This window comes from Limulus polyphemus, unplaced genomic scaffold (assembly GCF_000517525.1).
Source record: "Limulus polyphemus unplaced genomic scaffold, Limulus_polyphemus-2.1.2 Scaffold45, whole genome shotgun sequence".
Taxonomy (NCBI): Eukaryota; Metazoa; Arthropoda; class Merostomata; order Xiphosura; family Limulidae; genus Limulus; species Limulus polyphemus.
The window spans coordinates 597,004-620,367 of record NW_013665655.1 but is presented as its reverse complement, the minus strand read 5'-3'; the positions used below and the strand labels follow the sequence as shown (position 1 = coordinate 620,367).

At 32.3% G+C, this 23,364-nt stretch overlaps 1 protein-coding gene across 6 annotated transcripts in view; it reads right to left on the bottom strand.

Annotated features, from left to right (window-relative positions):
- LOC106462361 (cAMP-dependent protein kinase catalytic subunit alpha) overlaps positions 1-23,364 on the bottom strand; it is a 107,437-nt gene that overhangs the window by 46,997 nt on the left and 37,076 nt on the right. For 2 of the 6 annotated variants that reach the window (XM_022389754.1, XM_022389759.1), the window contains exons 1-2: positions 15,130-15,359; positions 4,888-4,950 (exon numbers count right to left, since the gene is read on the bottom strand). The exons of 1 other annotated variant lie outside the window; for it this stretch is intronic. In XM_022389754.1, coding sequence (XP_022245462.1) covers positions 4,888-4,950; positions 15,130-15,178 — 112 coding nt within the window. In that variant the 5' untranslated portion in view covers positions 15,179-15,359. Of the gene's footprint in view, positions 1-4,887; positions 4,951-15,129; positions 15,360-17,235; positions 17,328-23,364 lie in introns of those variants that run through there. 3 more of the 6 variants (XM_022389772.1, XM_022389777.1, XM_013922281.2) reach the window with 3 other exon arrangements.

Here is a 23,364-nt window from a genome sequence, read left to right as displayed (position 1 = left end):
ATTTGGACATTACTTTTATAGAGGGTACAGTGCAGTTGACTATTTTTTGATAAAAGAAGATAATTTAATTTTCCCCATTCTTGGTCTACCCACACCTAATGGTGTTATTCCGAGTATCATGTTAAAAGGTATTATTATATCTCAACTAAAATGGTTCTTAATAGTCTATAATAGCTATAATTTTTTTATGGATAACATTTTATTATTAAAAATAATGTATTTCTTTAATTATCCATCTTTATATCCATTATCTTTAGTTTATTTTTTAATAAATATAAAAATATTTTAGAAAATAAATTATTGATTAAGGAAAATATCTTATAAAAAAAATAAAAAGGAAGTTAGTTACTTTAGCTTATAAATAGCTATTAGTAAGTTTTCAAGTAATTTTACTCAGTATAACTGGGAAGGAAAGACTAACTTCAAGTAGCTAGGCTTGTGTTGGCATTTCCGTGTTATACATGAATAAATCTTCAGGACAAAGGGAGGAGGTTGGGAGTTAGAACTATATAAGAACTTTTAAGGTAGATTATATAGTTCTACCGAATATTTTATAGTTCATTGTAATATCTTTTTGTAAGGGTGGAGGTTAAGAGTTTAATTAGTGGAAATATTAGGTTGGTTCCATTTCAATTTATTTCTACTTGAAGAAATTTATTGGTAACTGCCTTCTAACAAATGGAAATAGACAGTGAAAGGCAGTGGAAGCTGAGACATTGTGGGTGTAAGCACTCAGCTTCATACCCTTATTTGATCGATTTGTTATCCATGACGGCTGACTAGATTGATATTGGTGTTTGGATTTTGTCTGATAATGAGATATCACCAACACATTTGGGTGCTACTACGACAGACATTATCAGTTATGAAAATAAGTTGACAGCCAGGATTGATAACAGTATAGTAATATATATATAGACAAATACACACCACAGAAGTAGCTTTGCATAAAACCCCATCTCAACATTGGGCAGTAAGCAGGGGTGCATAGGCTGAACACTTTCAGTCACCCCTCTATTCAATGCAGATTTTGGGATAGAGAGGGATTGTGACATAAGTAACGTGACACAGTGGTGTCTTGGGTTGTCTACATACCCACCCGCAAGATTTCATCCAGGGAATGTCAACAGCCAGAGACAAAAAAAGCTTAGAGATGATGAACACAATGTGATGTAGCATTAACATGAAGTGTTATTTTTCATGGAGAAATAAATAAGCCAGGTGAGTTTCTTAACCCATCCAGTGAAAGTGGAAGGAGATAAATTATGAGAAGTACAGGAATTCAATAGCAGGTAAAAATGGTTTCAATAGTCTCTGAAGGGAGCTGTGTAAGTGATGTAACATCATACTGCCTACAAAGGACAAAAATAATAATTATGGTCTAAACAATTATACAAAAAAGTTCAAGGGAGGGTAAGTGGGGAAACATCCTATCACCATCTCATGAAGTCCAAGTCTTATGGAATGAAGAACAGTCTGAAAAATAAAATAAAATAAATCTGTTCCTCTAAAAAAAAGTTTGGGAAGCATCTGAGGCACAAATTTCAGATCAAGGCTACCTGCAAGCAAGAAAAAAGAAAATGAACCTTAAGAAGAAGATGGTAAAGGAGAACAGTTAGCAAAGGTTTGAAAGGAGGACTTGTGAGAGCTCTGAGAACTAAACTGTGATTCCAATCTCAATGGAATAATGGTCAAGAAGGATGAGTGATTAGTAAGGCCTGGATGAGGTCCATAAGAAAAAGTGATAGACCTCCAAGATGGAAGAGTTAGAGGCTCCTGAATCACAAAGAGTCAAATGAGTGGAAATTGTAATTAAACTGGCCAATAAGTGGCAATGAAACACTACAAGATGTAAAGACCACTCTGTGGAAAGAATGTGGACTAGGCAAGATAGCGTATCTGTTACTAAGTTCAGAGCCCCCCAGGGACATGGCAATCTCACAACCAGATGTAATGGTCACGGCCCAAAGAAAAGCTCTAAGCTACTTCAGCAAATTTAGAAAGGAACACCTAAAAAAATCTAGAATGAATGGTTCTAAATGGAGTTCCCCGAGATCAAACTTAAAGGGTCTAACTCCAGGAAGTAACGCCAAGCAAATTCTAAAAACAAATATAACTTTACAACTGCTGAAAAAGAAATCAAGGCAGAATGGTCCAACCATTGCTAGTAAGACTGTTGGTGTTTGTGATGCAAAACTTCATAAAGAAGAGATGAAGAGGACAGATGGCTAAGAAGCTGGACAGGTTTAGGGGGTACAAAATAGTCAAAGTAGGAGGAGAAAATCCCCAAGTTGGTTGAAGAGATTTAAGGAATTGGAGTTCTAAGAAAAAGGAAGAATTCTGACCACAGACTACAGAAGAGTCTTAAGGCAGGGAAGAAAGGGCAACTGAAAGTTGACATGAATCTGAGATAAAAATCTTCATGAACATGATAATTAAGTGGGGAAAGCAAAGGTGAAAAAAATCCTAGTTTTGAGAAGCCGGAATGAGCTCATTCATGAGACACAATATACAACAGTAGTAAGAGAAAAAAATGTCATATAACTGAGTTATCAGAGTGGCAAAGAGCAAAAGTGGGTTACTTGATCCTTATCAGAGGGATAGAAGAACCAGTCAAAAGACATGGAGGCTCAGCAGAAGCTATAGAAGCAGGATATGAGCCCTAGATAAAAAAAAAAGATAACCAATAATTTCATGGAGGTAACATTGCTCACCATCAGAGTACCTCTAAGCACCACCGCCTATACACTATCCCTGCATTAATGACAATGGGCAATAATCCTTTTAAAGATGCCACATCATAGTCTCTTAAATATGTCTCCCAAATCTTGTGGTTTTGTTATGTAAAGAAATAAAATTAATACAAGAAAGATAATAATTCTTATTAGAAGCTGTAAATGAGATTATTTTCAATTTAAAAGTGCAGCACAAAATATCCTTTGTTTGATAAAAGGTCTAAGAAAATAACTCGTATAAACAGTAATGCCAAGGATGAGAATGGGCTTTTGGTTTACATAAAGTGTTCAAGGGGAGAACAATGCAAAAAAGATGCATCACCCTCCTATTTGTGGAGGGGCATAGTCTGATGTTGATTACATCACAGACTAGCACAGTTCACATGATTACACATAGGGGTGAGAGCTGTTACAACAGCTTAGCACATGCACACAAACTTTTTAGCAGTAGTGCAGAGGTGCTAGCTATTTGTTATGTGATGAGGCAAGTAATGTAGTCTGAACCATTGAAACATGATTTCATTAGCAATTCATGTATGGGAAATTCTACAAAATCCTAATGACTAAATAATAATAAGCATGAACAAATATATACCAAATGCAAAATATGGTATATACCATTCACAACAAAATTAAGCCACCAATGTCACTGTATTTTTTCACTGCTAAATAAAAGCAAAATTCTAAAAGTTATATTCTACTTTTTGTGTGTGTTCTTTATGATGGAAAAAAGGCAAGAAGAATTTTATGACGGAAAAAAGTAAAGTTTTCTAGCAATCTGTCCCTTGAACAAGAAGGTTTAAAAAATTCCACATCCCTGACTATGTAAATTAATCATTTTATTGCTGTTTAAGTCATACAATGTATAATCAGTTTTTGGGACAAAATATTTAAGTATTGAATATGACAGTAAAATTAAACTTCTTCCAATTATAATTATACAATTATGTTATTAAGCATGCATACCATCTAATACTGAAACTTACTTTCCTTGAAAGTAAAACAGATGTACTAAGCAGTAAAAATCTCACACTGTATGCACACTACTTTATTCATAACTTTTTCCAATAAAATTTATATATGTAATTTTCATATCCATGTACACAAACATACACATCTCTTCTTAAATACATGAAGAATACCAATCCCAAATTCAAAAAAAATATGCATAAGCACAGTATGTGCTAACTTTAAAATTAAAGTTTATGTCCATTCAAATAATGTACATGTAGCTCTCGACAAGTTGTCATTATTAACTCTTACCATATACAGAATTCATTAAGTTGAAAAATAAGAACGAACAAAAAAAATCAAGTACATGAATCAGTGGTTCCCAACCTGGGGTCCACAAAGGTTATACCATCTCATTAAACAAGCAAGTTTTTAATACTGCTGTTTTAATGTCTTATTTTATAGTGAAAAATGGGAAAACGAGTTAATTAATAGTTAATAAAAACAGCTTGTTGGGTAGACAGAATCTTTAAAGAACATGGGGTCTGTGGGGAAAAAAAAAAATAATAAAAGGGGTCCTTCATGGTGAAAAGGTTGGGAATCACTGATATATATTCATAAATTTATATTCATACACACTAAAAATCTAGATGTAGAGTGGTTATCATGCACGTGTACAATTTAAAAAGTACAGACTGCACAAATATATTTAACAATCATATTAAAGTACAATTGAATGATTCTTTTTCATTTGTCATATAACATTCTTTTTTTACATGACAACTTGTACTATGCAAAGGCACATACATGTTTTCATAAATAGAAATACACATAAACAAAAAATGAACAGTAAATTATAAATATTCATACTCATCCATGTAGCTAACTGTGCAATTTCCTCTACTCAAAAACAAATGCAAAAGTAAAACTAAAGTTTTCTAGTTCAACACAGGTATTTTCACTATTCTACATTTAAAAATATGTGAATATCTATTGAAATTTCATGCTGAGAAAGAAAGAGTTCAAAATGTATAACACTAGCCTTAAGAAAGCAAAAACTATCTGAAGTAAAATAAAACACCACTAAAAGAATCTACACGTATATCAGTGCTTGTTCTAATGCAGTGAGAACTAAGGCCTGTAACTAGTTCTACTTTTTTTTTTGTCAGACCACAATTTTCAACCACTATATTGTACTTACAATCAAAGCTGGACATTTCACTGTCTACACGCGATCTCATACGAAATGCTGTGGGTCCACATCCTGAAACGCACAATACCAATCTTTATTCCCCCCACTCCTTTAAAAAACTAGATAATGTGATGATTATATTTTCTGCCAATTTGTTCAATGGAATAATATTCACAGCTGCAATACTTTCACACTGTATAAGACAAGTGATATGCTTAAAATGTCAACAGTTGATCTATTTAATTTTTTTTTAATACTAAACTGTGTATGTTCATGTAATAAAATGTGAATGATGGAAATATTACATACCAAGTTCAAATTACAAACAATAAAATTAATCATGAAAAGATTAATACCTGTATATTTAATGAAATAAGTCTGAATTCCCTCATAGTTTCTTTGAATAATGTTTAAATGTAAAGCACACTCACTCGCATATATATTTCATGATATAACAACGCTCAAAAGATTATAGTGAAAAATGGACAATTCAGATGGCTTAGCCACCAATAAAATAGTCAAAGTTAAAGCGAATCTCCTAGAAATCCAAACATTGTAAGGATACGAAACAAAAAATTCACAGGTTTTATATAGTTCATGTAAGCCTCACATAAGCTATTTTATACTTATTACCGAGGCATTGTCTTTTTGGGTCTGATCAACACCGACAATATTTTCACCCAAACTTTGTTGGAACAGTATAACTGATACTGAATTATTCTGAATTTCTATGCACATATTTGGTTTTAGAAGTGAGATTTGTCCTTCAACACTCCTGAAAACAAGCCTGATACAACAAAACAAATATTACTATGTTTAAGATTAATAGCGTCTAAACTTGAATTTCAATCATAGCTAACTCAGATGGTATAATATTTAGTGAAGGACATAAATATATATGAACAAGATCCAAGTCCAAGTCTGTTAGGCACTTTTCATCTTTAATCAAATCCACCTCTCAATACTATAGTATACTACACAACTAATAACATCCAATGTTTGTGATTTACTTACATTTATGATACAAGTGTTTTCTATTATGTACACAGATGTCTAGTGATTAAAGAAAGAGGAAAATTGTATGATTCTGTAAGTTATTTATTCCTTCTTTATAAGCAAGAATTGAGATTCTGCTTTTGAAGTAAATGTATCCATGACTGGTGTGCTTTATACAAGCTTTCTCAATTCTTTTTAAGCAGGAGAATCTTTGTTAACTTTGACACGCAATAGCATAAAAGTTTTATTAAAGATGATGATGTTGCTCAACGACAGAACTGAAAGCAGCTTGATTACAATCAATAATTAATGGCACTAGCTAGGATAAGATTCTCTAACAATGTACAGAAACTTGCAGCTGATACCTAGGTCTTCTTAAAGAATGCTAAAAGTGTAAAACACTTTGAGATACGACATGAACATTTATACTATATGACTGAATGTAGAAAAAAAAAATGAAACATGTACACTTGCTACAGGTGTAGTACACAAAAACAAAAGAGAAATCAGACTAGCAGGAGCTTCATCAGGTTTAGGGCTAGCTGACAAATCCTGCTCATCGACTTGTGAATAGGCCTGACCAAAAAAAGTGTCAAGTTTAAGGTTAAAAGAAAAGGGGTAGAGGGGTGCCACAACTTGAGCATCCACATATTTGCAAAACCCACCAAATACACTACCAGATACTGAAAATTATTTTTTTTCTCAAACTACACAGTTTTATGAAAGTTCTTGTCAAGTTTTAAATAATTTTATCCACTGGTTTTATTACTGGAACAAAATTTAATGAGAGGTACATAAGATGCTGCAGTCTGAAGCACGTCTTCATTATAGGATTAATTAAAATGAAAGATTATCAGGGATATGCTTAGAGCAGCAGTTGGGCTGTTTGGACTTGGGGGGACATCTAGGAGGGTACGAGTGCATTGTACTTTTTAGATTGGCTCCCATTAAGTATGTCAGATAGCATGACATTTGTAGAGGTTCAAAATAATTTCATTTAATACAGTTTAAACTAAACTTGCTTAGAAGTGAGAGATTTTGAAAAACTGTGAATAAACAAATTGATAGGATAGCCAAGGCAATGACAAGATTTGGAAAAGAAGATTTAATGCACTTAAATAACAGTTTTGAAGTCATTTTTTCAAAATAAGCATAATATGTTCAAGAATCAGCAAAATCACCACTATTATAATTTCCAGATAAGTTTAGGGCTAAAGTTGAAATGGAAAACTATGATGTAATGAGATCAACTGAAATCTGGTTAGATTTGGAGAACACTGACAACAGAAATTTTTTGAAATTACAGGTTATATATAGATGTCTAATGGTAATAACTTAGAAATCTAAATAACATATGTGCTACAGCCTGTCAAACTGTAGATGTAAAAAAGAAATTCAAGAGGTTAAATCTACGTGGGCTACAATAAGGAGTTTTTAATTGGCAATTGTTTTCACAGTACTTGATCAGACAGATGTCAGTGACAAAAGATATAAAAAGATCAGAACTACTAATCATAAGGATAACGATATAATAATCATTGAAGATTTTAATTTCAGACACTCTGATTGGGCTATATGGAGTGAAACAGTGAGGGAGAAAGTTTCATGAAGTTATTCTGGGAAGTTTTCTAATCCAAATGTTCAAAGAACAAACCAGAAAAGATGGCATTTTAGACTGATTATTAACCACTAATACGGATTTGGTTACTAGAATTGAAGTGTTTGAACATTTGTGAAAAAGTAATGATCATTGCATACTACTTATGGTGTTCTGCTAAACGTTGAGATCAAGAAAAATTAAATTTTAAATCTTAATTTTCAAAAAGCCAATTTTTAGACTAAGAAACAAAATTCATAATTAATGAATTGGGATAATAAATTAAAAGATGATTTAAGACAGATCTTGAAAAAAACTTGAAAATTACATTGTTTTTAATTCCTAAAAAAAATTATGACATGTCAGATCAAAACCAATTGGCTAATTAAGCACTTAAAGGAGGAAATTAGGGATAAATACAAGTTTAAGAGCTTCAAACTTATATATAGAATGGAAGGTTTGCATAACTAGAGGATAGCTTGGGATTTGATTAAAAAATAAGTCAGAAATAAAAAGACATGAGAAACAGGTGGTTGATAATATTAAAACTTTTATCACATCCACAGATTTAAGAAGTATAGCATTATGAGCCACCAAAAATGTATTACTAATTTGCTTGATCTACTGTAGTCTCATTAATACACTTGCAGAACAGAAATGATGTGTAAATGATACATTTTTATGATATGTGACCTAAGTTATGCTCACTGGAAGTTTCAACAGTCCCTAAACTCCTCACTTGTTGGATACCTCCTTAAGTTAACAAGGCACCTTCTAAATGATTTTAAATTGAGTCTTGCTTACATCATCTGATACTTGTGGCAAAATTAGATGTTCCAAAATAAAGAATTCATAGCGTATTAGGTTTGACATATATATATAAATTATCTCCGATAGCCATTATGATTAAGGGGAGAAAAAAAGCCCTTGTTTTCAAATACTAATATTATTAAAAATAAACAAAAAACTTTATAAACAATTCCATTATGCTCATGCTCAACAGACCAAGTAAACAAACACATTATGAATAGCTGCATGATGTTTAATTTTTTTTAATGACCAGACTGTTCTTTAAAGTTTGCATTATATTTAACAATTACAATCAGTGCTTCAGAAAATTATATGAACAATAGGTGTTTCACACATAAAAAAAAATATGAAATTTAAATTTAACATACATCTCCATATCAATTTTGTTTCACAATTTGAGTTTCCATTTTACCAAGCTTCTTTCATTGGTTCCTGGCATCTTTATGGTCATCTTTCCACTGTTTTATACTGTTTGCAATAGTTACAGATATTAAGAATCTATGAATGATGCACTAAAAACATTCATCTACAATGTATTTTGTTAACATTGTTCAATAATGTGTGGCACGCCATCTAGTGATAAAGTCAAATAAGGTGTATAAATAATTAAGTTTGTGATGAACCTTCATTTAGTATTTTGTATTCAACCTACAGTCATTTTGACTGATATTAAGTGTGGCTAAATGTGATAGTACATATTCAGCAGCAAAAAAAAAAGTTTAACATTTTTAAAATTCACCAGGAGCAGTAAAAACCAAGTATTCATACTAGGAAGGAGAAAGTTATTAAAAAAAATAGCTAACACACAGAAGATAAACCACTTAACAGAACTGGGCAGTTAGTGAAATTTACAAATTGCTCAACCCATTAACTATCAGCTCAGGACCAGGAACTGACCTCATAACCATTTTTTGCTTGTTATAGTTTTCAAACTATAATTTTAATATAGTAAGTATATCAACACAAAATTTTGCTGATTAACAGTAAACATTACAAGGTTTTCGTACACAAATTATCAAATTTTTTAAATAATGAATTCCTTGTGCATTTTTCCTTTTTAAATGTTGACTATCCAACATGCAAGGTAATTTGGATTTTAAGATAAAAATATTTCTATGTGTCAGAAAATTTTCAAATTTCACATGCAAAATCTTCATAAGCTCCAGATAATTATCAAACATTTTTTAAAGAAAAAACTTTATATTTTATCTATTATTTTCACTATTGTATCTCTTTATAGGTTTGGTCAATTTTATCGATCTCATAACCACCATAAAAAAATTAAGAAACAGGTATAAGTTACACTTTTTTCATTCCAGAATGACTCCAAATTATAATATGAAATCACAAGTGTTTAGTCTAAATAGCTTAAACCTCATAACACTATACATTTATATACATATATTATTTATATTTTATTGGCTTTTCAACTGTGTCTGATTAACATTACAGAGGTTGCAATGATGCAGTGCACATGCACTGATGTTACTGTATCTAATAGTATAAAACTGGCTTTTACTAAGTGACCTCTCTTGGCTTTGTTCTGGTAGACCAGTATTTTGTAAAATATAGTCATATTTCAGTTATATATATATATATTATTATTATTATTATTATTTACAAACAAGTTCTTAAATTTCAGATATTTTTCTTAAAACATAGAACAGTAAATAAAGTATAGAAAACAACAAACTTCATACTCGTATTCTCCTTGCCATAATTTGCTAAGCCTTGTCAAATTTCCCATATGGAGAATATAAAACATATTAATTCTTTTAGGTTTTATATGTGCATTTTGAAATAACAAAAAATCAAAAATTACTAAATTAATATCACAGAATTCCACTATAATTTTTCCAGCTTACTAGGTTGCATTTGGGTCTAAAAATATATGATACTTCGATCTTCAAATTCTCTTACCTTTCTGCTTTGATTCTACCATGAAAAGAAAACAATGAGGGGGAAATTCTCAGCTTTCGATTGGTTATACACACATCATTGAGCAATAAGCACATATTTTGAAAAACGGAAGAGGTGGTCAGAGCCACCTTGGTTTATTCACTAAATATAACAATATCTCAGAAAACATAAAAACATATAAAAGATTCTGAACTAGCTTGTCAATATTGGTAACTTGAGTTTCTAATTCATATGAAACTATAGACTTTGTATTTGGTCATCACAAACATCTAATTTGAACCAAATCTATATTTTCACACTTCTAACATAAAATCTGTAATAGCATTACAAAAATTCTGCCATTTATTTGAATTTTAATCACCATTTTAGCCCTATAAAGACCCCCCTTCATCATTTTAGCAATCACATATTAATTGATATGGTTAGTCTATTATTTGTCTTCGATGTGCAAAAAATTTGTCAATAAAAAAATCTATCCCCCCTTTTTTTATTCAATAAATCATTTACAAACAACAGTAGCAGCTTAGAAAGCAGGATTACTGATATGGGTTACTGAGGTAACTGATATAATTATTAAAGATAATAGATACTTTTGTTATTTTGCCTATACCACTCACTGTTCATCTTGTTATTCATATTAAATTAATATATATAAAAATTGTTTTATTAGCTTATCTTGAAATACATTCAACTTAAAAAAAAACAATAGTAGCAGTCCTTTATTATATTTGCATTCACTTTAATGAATCCATCATACAAGTTTAGCCGAATGTGCACGAATCAGTTCACTGGACTAACTTCATATTGAAGAAGGATTGTTGATCAAAATTCTAAAGTTACTATTTGTATCTAAGCTTTTAGTAAAACTTACAAGTCTGTTGTACACAAAATATCAAGAGTATCTGTACTCAAGACATGTCTATGAATTGACAACATCAGTCGGATTCAGACTTTTCAGTATCCCTCTATATTGCACCTGGTATTTACTCTCCTCTACCACAAACTGTCACTAAGTCACCAACATAGGCTAAAACAAGTAGTTGACAACTCTGACATCAAATACACAATGCCATGTTGAATGGCACTCTGTAAAAATGGAATGAGCATTCTGACACCCACCTAGGACCAAAAGATGTATGAAATTGTACATTAGTTGGGTAGCAAGATCAATAAGACATTATTTTAAATTAATCAAGGTTAATATACAAGTGTAGACTGGTATAATTGAATTTCAAAACATGTTTAATAATTCTATTTCACAGGTACCATATATTGAAACACTGAACTGTCTATTAGATGGTAACTTTGTGGTACATCTAATTTTACCAAACAGTACGAAATAGTTAGCCCAAAAATCAGCTCATATAATATTATGTATGAGATATTACAAAGATAACTAACACTAAGAAATTGATGCATGCCTCCTTCTTAAAAAATTTAGGGTCTAAAGTTAGACCTGCAGTTGGAAGCTCAAGCGAAGTCAACAAATACAGACAACTTCAAATAAGCATCACATTGGCATGTGGGAGTGTCTCAAGCTCCTGGTAATGTATGCATACTGCACACATGGTTACAGTGTGTGTGGTGACAACAACAGGGACTATTTCAATTTAACAATTTCCCAACAGATTCCAGAAAAAAAATATCTCCAGGACTTTCCAGGAATTGTGGAAATACTGCAAAGACAGATCTTCACATCCATATATGTACAAGTCCCTATCCAACAAAAATAACACATCATCGAACCAACCATTCCACTAGCTTGGAAGTAACCTTTTTGCTTAAGAATGTATACTGGTAACAAAATCACAGCATTAGTCAAGGGAATTATACAATCAAGTGCTTAACAACCCTCAGTCTGTGATATTTTTGAATTTTAAAGATTAAGTGTTCGAGAATTAATTGGTAATAACAATGCATCAAATGGTTTTCTTTTCTTTGAAAATTTCTTATACTTTGATAAAATCCTCTTTAATCTTACTTTTACAAATATATACAATAAGAACAAAAATTAACAAAACACTTCACATTATGATAACCCAGTTATTGTCAGTTGTGCACTCAATTAATTATACCAAAGAGTTTGTCACCATCATCTGACCACAAAATTTGTGCAGAACACATAATGCAGACCCAATTTATTTCCCTAAAGTGTATGCAAGAAAAAACAAACAGTATTAAAATTATTTAGTTCTAAATAAAAAAAAATCAGTTTAATTATACAGACCAAATCATAATTAATTAAAATGATTCAAATTAAAAATACATTTGCACATTAATTATAGATTTAAATTGCACTCATTTTTAATTTCCTAAGATGAAGTTGACTACTACTGTATTGTTGCAGTTCTGTAAAAATATTATAAGATGTTGCAAAGAATTATATAACTTATCTACAGCCCTGTTTAACCACGACAGTTTTAAAATTGACATAACAGAGACAGCATGTGACTACCAGACCATTTGGTCTTTCCAGGCTGTCTGTGCATACCTAACCTCAAGATAAACTAATAACTAAACACACTATTTTTCAGAAAACCATCAACTGTAAGATGCTAGCCTCTACTACTGCTAACAGCAATTAATTTCACAACCTATCACCCTCTCACAAACTAAAACTGTTAACTATAGCCTAACCTGTTTTTGAAATCTTAAACTTATGTCCTCTCATCCTACTATCTACAGAATTCAACACAGAAAAAAAATCAAAGGCCTTTATCTTACCAATCTCCTAGACCAGGGGTCTCCAAACTATGGCCTGTGGAACGCATCTGGCACGCAGCTTCGGTTTATCAGGCCCGCCAACAGTTTATTAAAGTAATAATATAATTGTTTAATATTGTAAAAAAAAAAAACATAACTGAGCAAAAGCCAGTCTGATCATGTATGTATCCCGACTTAATTTTACCATGACCCCTCTGGCCCGTGAAACCTAAAAAGATCTACCACCCGGACATTGTCCAGAGCATTTTGGAGATCCCTGTCCAAGACAATCTTGTAAACTTCAATAAGATTACCTCTTACCCTTCTTTTGTTAACAGAAACAAATTAAGAGATATTGACCTATCTCCATAACATAACCCAGTATCATCCTAATAGCCCTCTTTCCAACAAGTTTATATCTTTTCTTAGATAAGGAGGCCAAAACAATACACAATATCACCAGTGAAGCCTAGCTAGTGCTTTGTATAGAAATAATTATCTCTTTCAATCTGTAATCAATAAATAAATGCATTCTGAAATTCTTTTAGCTTTGTTACTAGCAACAGGATACTACCTGAAAAGCTTGAGTGACTGGCTTATATATCACCATGCCAAGAGCATTTTATTTGGTAACATACTGAGTGGTTCCACACATACACTAAATGCATGGTCAATATTATCAATCAAGAGCATTAATTTGCACTAATGTAGTTAAACTTAAAGATCATTTACCAACTACTTCTCAAACTTGCCAACTGATTCTAGTTATTTTGTAATGACCCAATCAATACAACTAGAAATACCTAAGAATTTAATGGCATAATCCAACTTTACTAATTACATCTATCAATTTCATTAATTTAAATATTAAAAGCAAAGGCTAAAACCTTTACATTAGGCACATTCCAATACACAAAGTCCACATATACTCTTTCTATCATTCAGATAACAACAAAACATAGCTTGGTTTTACACAAACAAATAAAATAATCAAGTTAGTAAGAAAAAGACTTCTCCCTCAGTGAATCCATATTGGCAATTTTTTTTTTTTAAATCACATTTACCAAAATACTTTTTTCTTTTTCTTTATCACACTACCATGAATTTTACCTTGTACGTGATACCAGTAACTAGCCTATAATTTCCAGGTTAACTTTTAAATATAAGCAAGCTTGGCAACTCTTCAGTACTCCAGCAACTACTCAGTCTATTAGTCTACCAAAAATGAAACTTGAAGGAGAGAGGCTCATATATATATATATACGACATCTACCTTCTTTAAAATCTGGAGAGAAACATTATCATCCTGGCATGAAGAAAAGGCACACATTATCACAAGTGCCTTCACCTGTGAAACAAAACTGAATTTATCTGCAACACTTTTGTCATACATCAGGCTGAAATGTTGTGAATATTTTTTTTTTCTTTTGAGAGATGATTGCACTATACCCGTGTTTCAACTTTTTCAATACCAAGGACCATCTCACTGTTTCCATAAACTGTCATACATCACTAAGATACTAGTGCAATGAAAAACCCTTACGATTTTTACATGTATGAATATTCTGTCCATTTCTTTGAAATCCCACAGACCAGTAAGGTGATTATGACAGACTGGTGGTTGATAAACACTTTACTATACATTTCATTTTACTTATTTTGTTTTCTTATTCAAACATTTCTATAATGATTATTAAGCTTTTTTAATATGATAATAACTTTAAAATTAAATATAAAAGTACTACAGCCTACAAGTACACTGCCAACACAACAGTGCTCATCTATTCTGTTTTCTTATACATTATAGTGGATGTGTGTATACTCAACATCAGAGTTCATAAGCTATTAAATTTATTATACTTGCTAAGTTGTTATCTGTCAAAGTCAAACGTTATAACTTGTTAGTTGATTTCTTATTTTTTTAATATTTCGGGCTCCAAATCATATATTTGATTTTAACTTTATTTTCAAACAGTGTACATTATTATTCCAGTGTCAGAAGCATCCAGTCTAGCTAGTACATATTAATATAATATATAACTCTTAATATTATTTATTACTAGTACTACTATTAATATTAGGCTTAGCCGTAGCTTGATAAGAATCACTTAAAAACCGCTAGTGCCGTAGTGGTGCTACTGCTAGCCTCTACTCTCTGGGGTAGGACTCGGTCTCAGAGCAATTATTATTAAATATAAAATTTTGAAATAGCTATCTAACCTTACCACTTTCAGTAACGTGTTCTCCCTTTTTAGTGGTGGCGGCATTTCCCATGACTCAAAATCAGTTTTTCGTAAAAAAAAGATAAAAATTAAAATTCAAAGCTCAATTTTTTTTCTGATTGTTATTAATTCATCAACCAAGAAAACATTCAGAATGCCGCGACATCTGACATTGCGCAAACCCTAAATTAACGGAACCATTTACCAGCATCTAAATTCACCAACTACATAAGCGTTCCCTTTAACCCTGTATCAAAATGAGGTAGTTCCACATTTTATATATCCTTCCGCGTTTATAGTAAGAAAGCGACATCGAAGGAGAAATAGAACATGTAATATCTAAAATTCTCGTTGTAAATTTCCACACTCAGACAAATGTTAAAAATATATTTATCTAAATGTTTCAATTCACATCTTGACTTAACACAGAGCTATTTGTTTAAAAAATTAGAATTACAATACGGTGACTAGCTATACTAATTTAAGAAATATATATAGTGTAGTGAGGTAGGGTGCGCACCGTCAGAGGGAAGAAGAAAGCGCGGCGATAGACAATACTTTGTTGAATAGATATGTTATTTAAATACAGTACAAACAAACAAAAAGTTTAATTACTTAATATTCATATTACGATTAAATTAAATTATTGCAGAATTGTATAACACTTTAAAAAAGTTTTGGTTCGTAATTACTTGAAAATATATTATTACTTTCACTTTAATATACAAGTTATATTCTTCAACCATTTGATTTTGTTTTGTTTTTGCCATTACGCAAGCATATAATTTTCTTCCATGATATTATTTCATTATGGTTCACTTTATAACATGCAACATCCATATTAAAATATTTTTTTTTGCAATTTAACTTCAGTCTTTAAGGTAATATTTTAGTTATTAATTGGGTTGCGAGTAGCAAACAGGGTAGGTGTTACTTTCACAGTCAAACAGCAAATGTATGCAGAGAAGAATATAAGGAGTTTTGGACATCGATATACGTATCAGTATATCATAATGCTCTCCGATGGATCAGCAGCAAGTCTAAGAGCTTATAACGCTAAACACCTGGTTTCGATACCTGCAGTGAACACAGTGCAGATAGTCAGATTTGTAGCTTAACAACAAACAAATAAAATAACATAAAGTACACATCAAAACAATCTTAAGCCTGTAACGAGTGTGAAGATTACATCATGACTACAAATGTTGTTTGTTGAATTTCAGGCAAAGCTACGCATGGAATATATTCGCAAACCGTCACTAATTCTGAAGGGATAAATTAGAGGGAAGGCAGCTAGTCAAACCACCCACCGTCACCTCGTGGGCTACTCTAATCGAATAGTAAGATTTAACCGTCAATCTTATAAAGAACCAACAGCCCCAGAGTACGAAGAGATTTTTGTAGGGGCGAGGGAGGTAAAAGGGCGCGAACAATGGAAACATGTATACACAGTCGGGCACGCTAATCACTGAGCCACCTTCGGCCCAGTTATAAATAATATCTTACAGCCATATATCTCCTTGTTAGAATTTCAAATATGTTTTGTATAACAAAAAGGATTAGTAACGTGCTAAATTTAAGCTGGTATCTAATTTTGTAAAAGTTAGTTAAAGGTAGAAAAACAATATAACAGTCAAATAAGATATCCATAATCACGCAAGGGCTAAATTTATTATTCTCTTACTATATTTTCTTGAAACATATATATATACGTATAATGAAATGTCAGCATCGTTATCACAGGCTATCTATCTCTACAGAAGTTCAGAGATTAGGTGGTTTTAATCAAAGTACAATGGTTGGTAAAAGTGATGTTATTAAACAATACCTCTGCTCGGATTAAAGAGCTTTTTTTATTAGAACGATCTAGGCAAATTTAGGCGAAAGATAAAAAAAAAAACATATTATATATGAGTGGATTAGAGACTTAACAGTCATGAACTGAAATCAGTATATCCAACCATTAACTTAATACCATCGAACAAGGGGTTTTAATAGAATTATATATCAACAAAATCAGGTGTTTCCTGGAAATAACCTGAAATAAAGACAACCAATGTTATTTAAAACTACCGGTATAATGTTATATATATATATATATATACTCACATATACAAATCAATAGCATTCACAATGGAACAAAAAACATTTTTTGTTTTCATCATCATCATCAACTCATGGCGGAAAATGTCTGTGGTGGCTCTCAAACGCGTTGGGGATATTCCTTCTATAAAGACAAGATCCAAACGCAGGTGTCAAACCAGTCAGCGATCATGGTTCTTCTAATAGACAAGATCCAAACGCAGGTGTCAAACCAGTCAGCAATTATGGAGAATCAGTTACACGTTAGAAGTTGAGTACTTGAATACAAAACGTTTCAGCTCCTACTACCTTTTATTGTCTGCAGCCAGTTGTGGGAAGGCAGTCACCCTTAATACTTAGAGATAAAAATAACCTTAAAGTAGAAATAAACCACCCTAAATTTTTACATTTGTAAAACTCCCAACATCTACCCTTTTAAATATTATAAGATGTTTAATAAGGCAAACCACCCGAACAAATAAGCAAAAATATCACTGTGGTAGAAAAAACCATCCTATATATCTACAATTTATAAGACTCCCAACCCTCACCTTTTTGTTTTTTAAAAATTATTACAAAGTGATGTTAAACAGAACTAAAGACCCTTACCTTAATAGTTCTGTAATAATTACTTAAACTCCCATCCTTATCCCTTTCTCTTGAAAAATTTGTTCAAATATTAAGGGTGACTGCATTCCCACAACTGGCCGGAGACAGCGAAAGTTAGTAGGAGTTGAGACGTTGTGGGTTCAAGCACTCAACTCCTAACCTTTAACTAATTCACCATAGCTGCTGAATAGTTTAACATCTGCAGAGGCGTCGGAACCCGGGAGTGATGTAGCACCCCCGCTTTTACATATTTAACTTATATAGCAACTGTAAGTTATATTTTTATAATAATTTCCTGGGAGCCCCCCCCCCCCAGATTGAGCTGCCTTTGGCAACACGGGAGCTGCTTTTAGTAGCTCCTTATACTTTCAATCAAGCATTCCTTCCTACAACACTGATCTACGTTTGGATCTTGTCTGATCGATGGAATATCCCAAACGCTTTTAGAAGCTATGACCACAGACATTTTCCGCTATGAGTTAATAATGACGATAAGGAGTGGTAATGAAAAAAAATGAATGTTTTTAATCTGTATTAATTTAATTATTGTCATATAGGGCTGATTTGATCACCATTTTACAATTAACATACATTACAATATTAGAATTATTGAAATTTGAAATCAACGTATTCGCTTGCTAATACAAACACCAACACAATTTCTCAGTAACACGAAATAGCAACGTCACCAGGATTTAGGTGGTACTGACAAAAAATCAACGTATTTGAAAATGCCAACATGATACAAAGAGAATGTATTAATGAAAGTCAATGATAGAATAACAAAATGTTTCTTTTTCAACAGCTTACAGAATAAACTCGATAAACATAGTTAAAGTGCATAAAGGATTTAAAACTCTTATAAGACAAACTACCTCAAATTATATATATAATCATCAAGCTTAATATTCGTGATAAAAATTACACTAGACTGCAAGTTTTTTTTTTTGTAATCCTCTTAGCCAGGAGGCTTTCAGTTCGATACATAACACAACTTAAATAAATGTCCAAAGATACAGATTTTGAGTAGATTGTTTATTTTTATTTAACTTTTTTACGACGTAACTGTCTCTACTTTGTGAAATACTGCGCGAGCATTTTGTTCCAATTTAGAAAACATATAGGGTGACACCTGTATTTTGATCTGTTTAGGTTTTAGTTCACGAATAATTAATGCCTCTTATATTTTTCTTCTATTAATGTTGCCCCCAGTGGCACAGCGGTATGTGCTAGAAACCGGGTTTCGATACCCGTGGTAGGCAGAGCACAGATAGCCCATTGTATACCTTTGTGCTTAACTGCAAACAAACAAACAATCTATTAATGTTGTTCTCACTGCATAATATTTTAAAGTTGTTAATATTAATTGGATGCTGATTTGTTCGAAAAGAGTTAAAAAAACAGTCCACTCAAAAGCTGTATTTTGGACATTAATTTAAAGTGTATAGTGAATTTCCTCTTCTCACAACATAACACATCTTGTCATCTGCACTAATTAAGAGTAACGTGAAAAAACTGTAGTCTAGTGTAAGTTTTATCATGAATATTTATAATTATTAGATATATATATATATATATATATATGTATACTTAATTTTTCTATTATATTTATTAGATATATATATATACTCATGTACTTAATCACTTCAAGAAATTTTCTCACAGATATGCAAGCAAACATATGTACACACACATACACAAACGTAAATATATACACTTTTTATTAATAAATAAATAAATAAGAAATACACATTGAAAACCTTTTCTGACATGTAATAGAACCTGAATTTCGGACAAAAGTTTCATGGGACAGTGTTTAACTACGAGAATGGTCTGGCGAAACTCATTTTACGCCCGACTCACATTGGTCATCGTCCAGAATTAATGTTGGAACTGTTCCATAAACCAGCACTTGGAAATTTTGTCCGAAATTCAGGTTATATTTTATATTAGAAAAATGTTTTTAATATTAAGAATAAGTTATTAAACCAAGTAGCAAACTATTGAGAGTTAGCATCACAAATGTAGCAAAATGAATTTTATGGAAGCCACAATAGCCAGTATTCACTTCAAGGTCCATATAGCCAAGAAAGGTTTTTTGTAGATTCATATTTTACGAGACTAGAGACGAATCCAAAGAATTTTTAAAATGATGATGGTACTGCTGAGCCTCAGTTATCTTTAGATAAAAATCAGGTTAGTATTAGTGTTAATACTGCTGAAAAACACGACAAACTTAAAAATAATGAAGTTGTTGGAAAAATATCGGTGAAAGATTATCCTCCAAAAAAGAGCTGTTGATATTGAGAAGGAAGAATACCTTGGCAAGTTAGACATGTTTGGCTCTCAAAAAATAAAATAAAACAAGTATATCATGCTGAGAAGATGTCAGCACACCTTTCTCCAGCAATTTATCATCTTCCGGAAAATTAATTGAATATTCAACCAGAGTCCACAGAATCTATAATGCTCGATGCATTTTCTTGCAATCATGTTGATCTTAAAGAAAAAGAGCAAAATCTTCTCTAAATGACACGTACTTTGAAACAATTATAGCAGGACGTAGTGTAGATGCTATCTTTGGAATTTTGTTGCTTGAATTTGTTTCTACAGGTTTCAGAAATGAATTTTCAAAAACACCTTGAATGAAATTTTAAAAAATTAAAAGTCGTGGCTTTTTTTATTCATTTATTTATCATCGCTTGAGTTGTTCCGATAGTATTTATTATTAATTGTTGTATAGTGATTCAGACGAGGTACAGTATATTGTTTACTCTGTTTATGATGTCAGAAAAACACGTAGGTTCAAGAAGTCTTGACAGAAATGAATAAAAACCCTATAACCCGAACGCTTTCGAAAGGTGGACCCTTCTTCTTCAGAATGGATCCCAGTTTGCCCCTGAAGAAGAAGGGTCCACCTTTCGAAAGCGTTCGGGTTATAGGGTTTTTATTCATTTCTTCTTTACTACGTTGTTATGGTAGTTTTTAAACTGTCCCTCTGTTACTAATCGTATCAATCATATAAAATCTGACGAATGCTCTAACAAAGAAGCCGAAACACTTTAACATTAAAAGAATACGAGTCTCTTTTAATCAGTAGTTTTATACCACGTTATAAGTCTAAATGTATATTTAACTTCTGCATGGTTGTAGCCCCCAGTAGCACAGTGGTATGCCTGTGGACTTACAACGCTTAAATCCGGATTTCGATACCCGCGGTGGGCAGAGCGCAGATAGCCCATTGTGTAGCTTTGTGCTTAATTACAAACAAACAAGCATGGTTGTATCGTGCAAATCTATGTGCATAACTATTATGGTTCAAATTCCGTTTTTGTACTATTCAGTTGTTATAGCTTTAATTTCATTATATTTATTGTAGTCACGTATTAAAAAAAAATCAATATATTTTCCCTCAAAATATACGTAGCTTACAAGGAAAAATATATTAAGGTTTAGATTAAGAGGGACATGCAAAGAACATGTGATAGGATGCCGCAACACCAAATGGCCTAATATTTTTTCCACAGTGTTTTAAAAGAGTTTTTTGGACGGATATAACTGCAAGTCGCAACATAATATACTGATTTGTTAAATGATACGTCATCCAGTAAATAAACATAAATACACATAAAGAAATCTATAAATATATTTGCGATCTTACTATAAAGTTTCTGACGTGAAAAACACTGGTATTCAATCATGTATATATCTTTTCTTGATATTTCCAGTAATTGTGGTCTTGTTGTTATTCATTTTGTTGAATACAACTAGATCTGTGATTGCGTATTCGGTACGTACTGCTAATGATGTACATGATCTTATAGTCTTATTATTCTTTGTTTGTTTGTTTCGATATTCGCGCAAAGCTATACGAAGGCTATCTGCGCTAGCCGTCCCTAATTCAGCAGTGTAAGATCTGTGATTGCGTATTCGGTACGTACTGCTAATGATGTACATGATCTTATAGTCTTGTTATTCTTTGTTTCGATATTCGCGCAAAGCTATACGAGGGCTATCTGCGCTAGCCGTCCCTAATTCAGCAGTGTAAGACTAGAGGGAAGGCAGTTAGTCATCACCACCCACCGCCAACTCTTGGGCTACTCTTTTACCAACTAATAGTGGGATTGACAGTCCCATTATAACGCTCCCACGGCTGAAATGGTGAGCATGTTTGGTGGGACGGGGATTCGAACCCGCGACCCTCAGATTGCGAGTCTAGCGCCCTAACCACCAGTTCTATTATTGCTAACATTTATACTTTTACAGAAGATACATCTGCAGTAAACTGATGATGGTTTTTAATCAGGAAGTTCGTTTTATTAGTAAACACGGTTGAACGTGTAGATGTCCCGTTTGCTTTTTGGGTAATATCGTTATTACCAACCCAAAGAAAGTAAAGGTGATAAGAATATTTAAGGCCTTAAAATATCTTAAAACACATAATAATAATAATATTCAAATCTCAGTGGTTCATTCTCTCAAAAGTGGTCCGTAACCCTTCGTAAAAGAATAAAAGGAATTAAGCCTTGTAGCACTGCGATTTTTGTTCTTGTCTGTAACATATTCTACACAAAAATTATCTAGTAAACGAAATGCTTTGTAAATAAATTACTGATACTTTTGTTATTATGTGGAAACCGAGCTTACACGTGATAACCATGCATGAAAAAGACCTCATTAAGATTATACACAAACTGTTTTATTTTCATAACTGTCTTCAAAATATAAATTGTAAACGATTGAAAAGCCTCCCCGTAGCACAGCGGTATTGTCTGCGGACTTACAACGCTAGAATCCGGGTTTAGATACCCGTGGTGGGCAGAGCACAGATAGCCCATTGTGTAGCTTTGTGCTTAACTTCAAAAAGAAAAACGATTGAAAAAAGGGAATAATCATGTTTCACATGGTAATTTGATTCTCCATTCTAGTATATAAAAGTGCTTACTACCTAAATTTTTCATTATCTTACTACAGATATTCTTCAAAAGTAAGTCACATGAACAATACTGCAAAGCTATATACATTGATTCTTTTCCGACATATATCATCCCCCGGTAGGACAGCGGTAAGTTTACGAACTTACAACGCTAAAATCTGGGGTTCGGTTCCTCGCAGAGCAAAGAGCCAAACGTGGTTTTGCTCTAAAACAAATATATTATGAACAAACGATTTCACAACCTCGTTGTGGCAACTACGTTTTAGCCATTAAAAGTATTAAATACCAGAGTATCAAATACTTTTCTCACGGATTTATGGCGGAAGAGAATAGAAGTACCCCTTTATTTATTTATTTTTTTCATTGCTGATAAAACAGTTTGAGAAATTTCAAGCTCGCGCGGGAATTACAGCAGAACTAAATATAATACACGAGATCAGTTACGTCTTTAAACACTTTTATAAATATTGTTGCGTTAGCAGAGGTCACGTGACTAGTATCACGCCACGTCTTTCTCGAACATTCACGTCCTTTCCTTAAATCTCGGGATCCTTCTAGATATAGTGTAGTCTTGTATATATAAGACGGTCTGCTGTACCGTACAGCAGTTA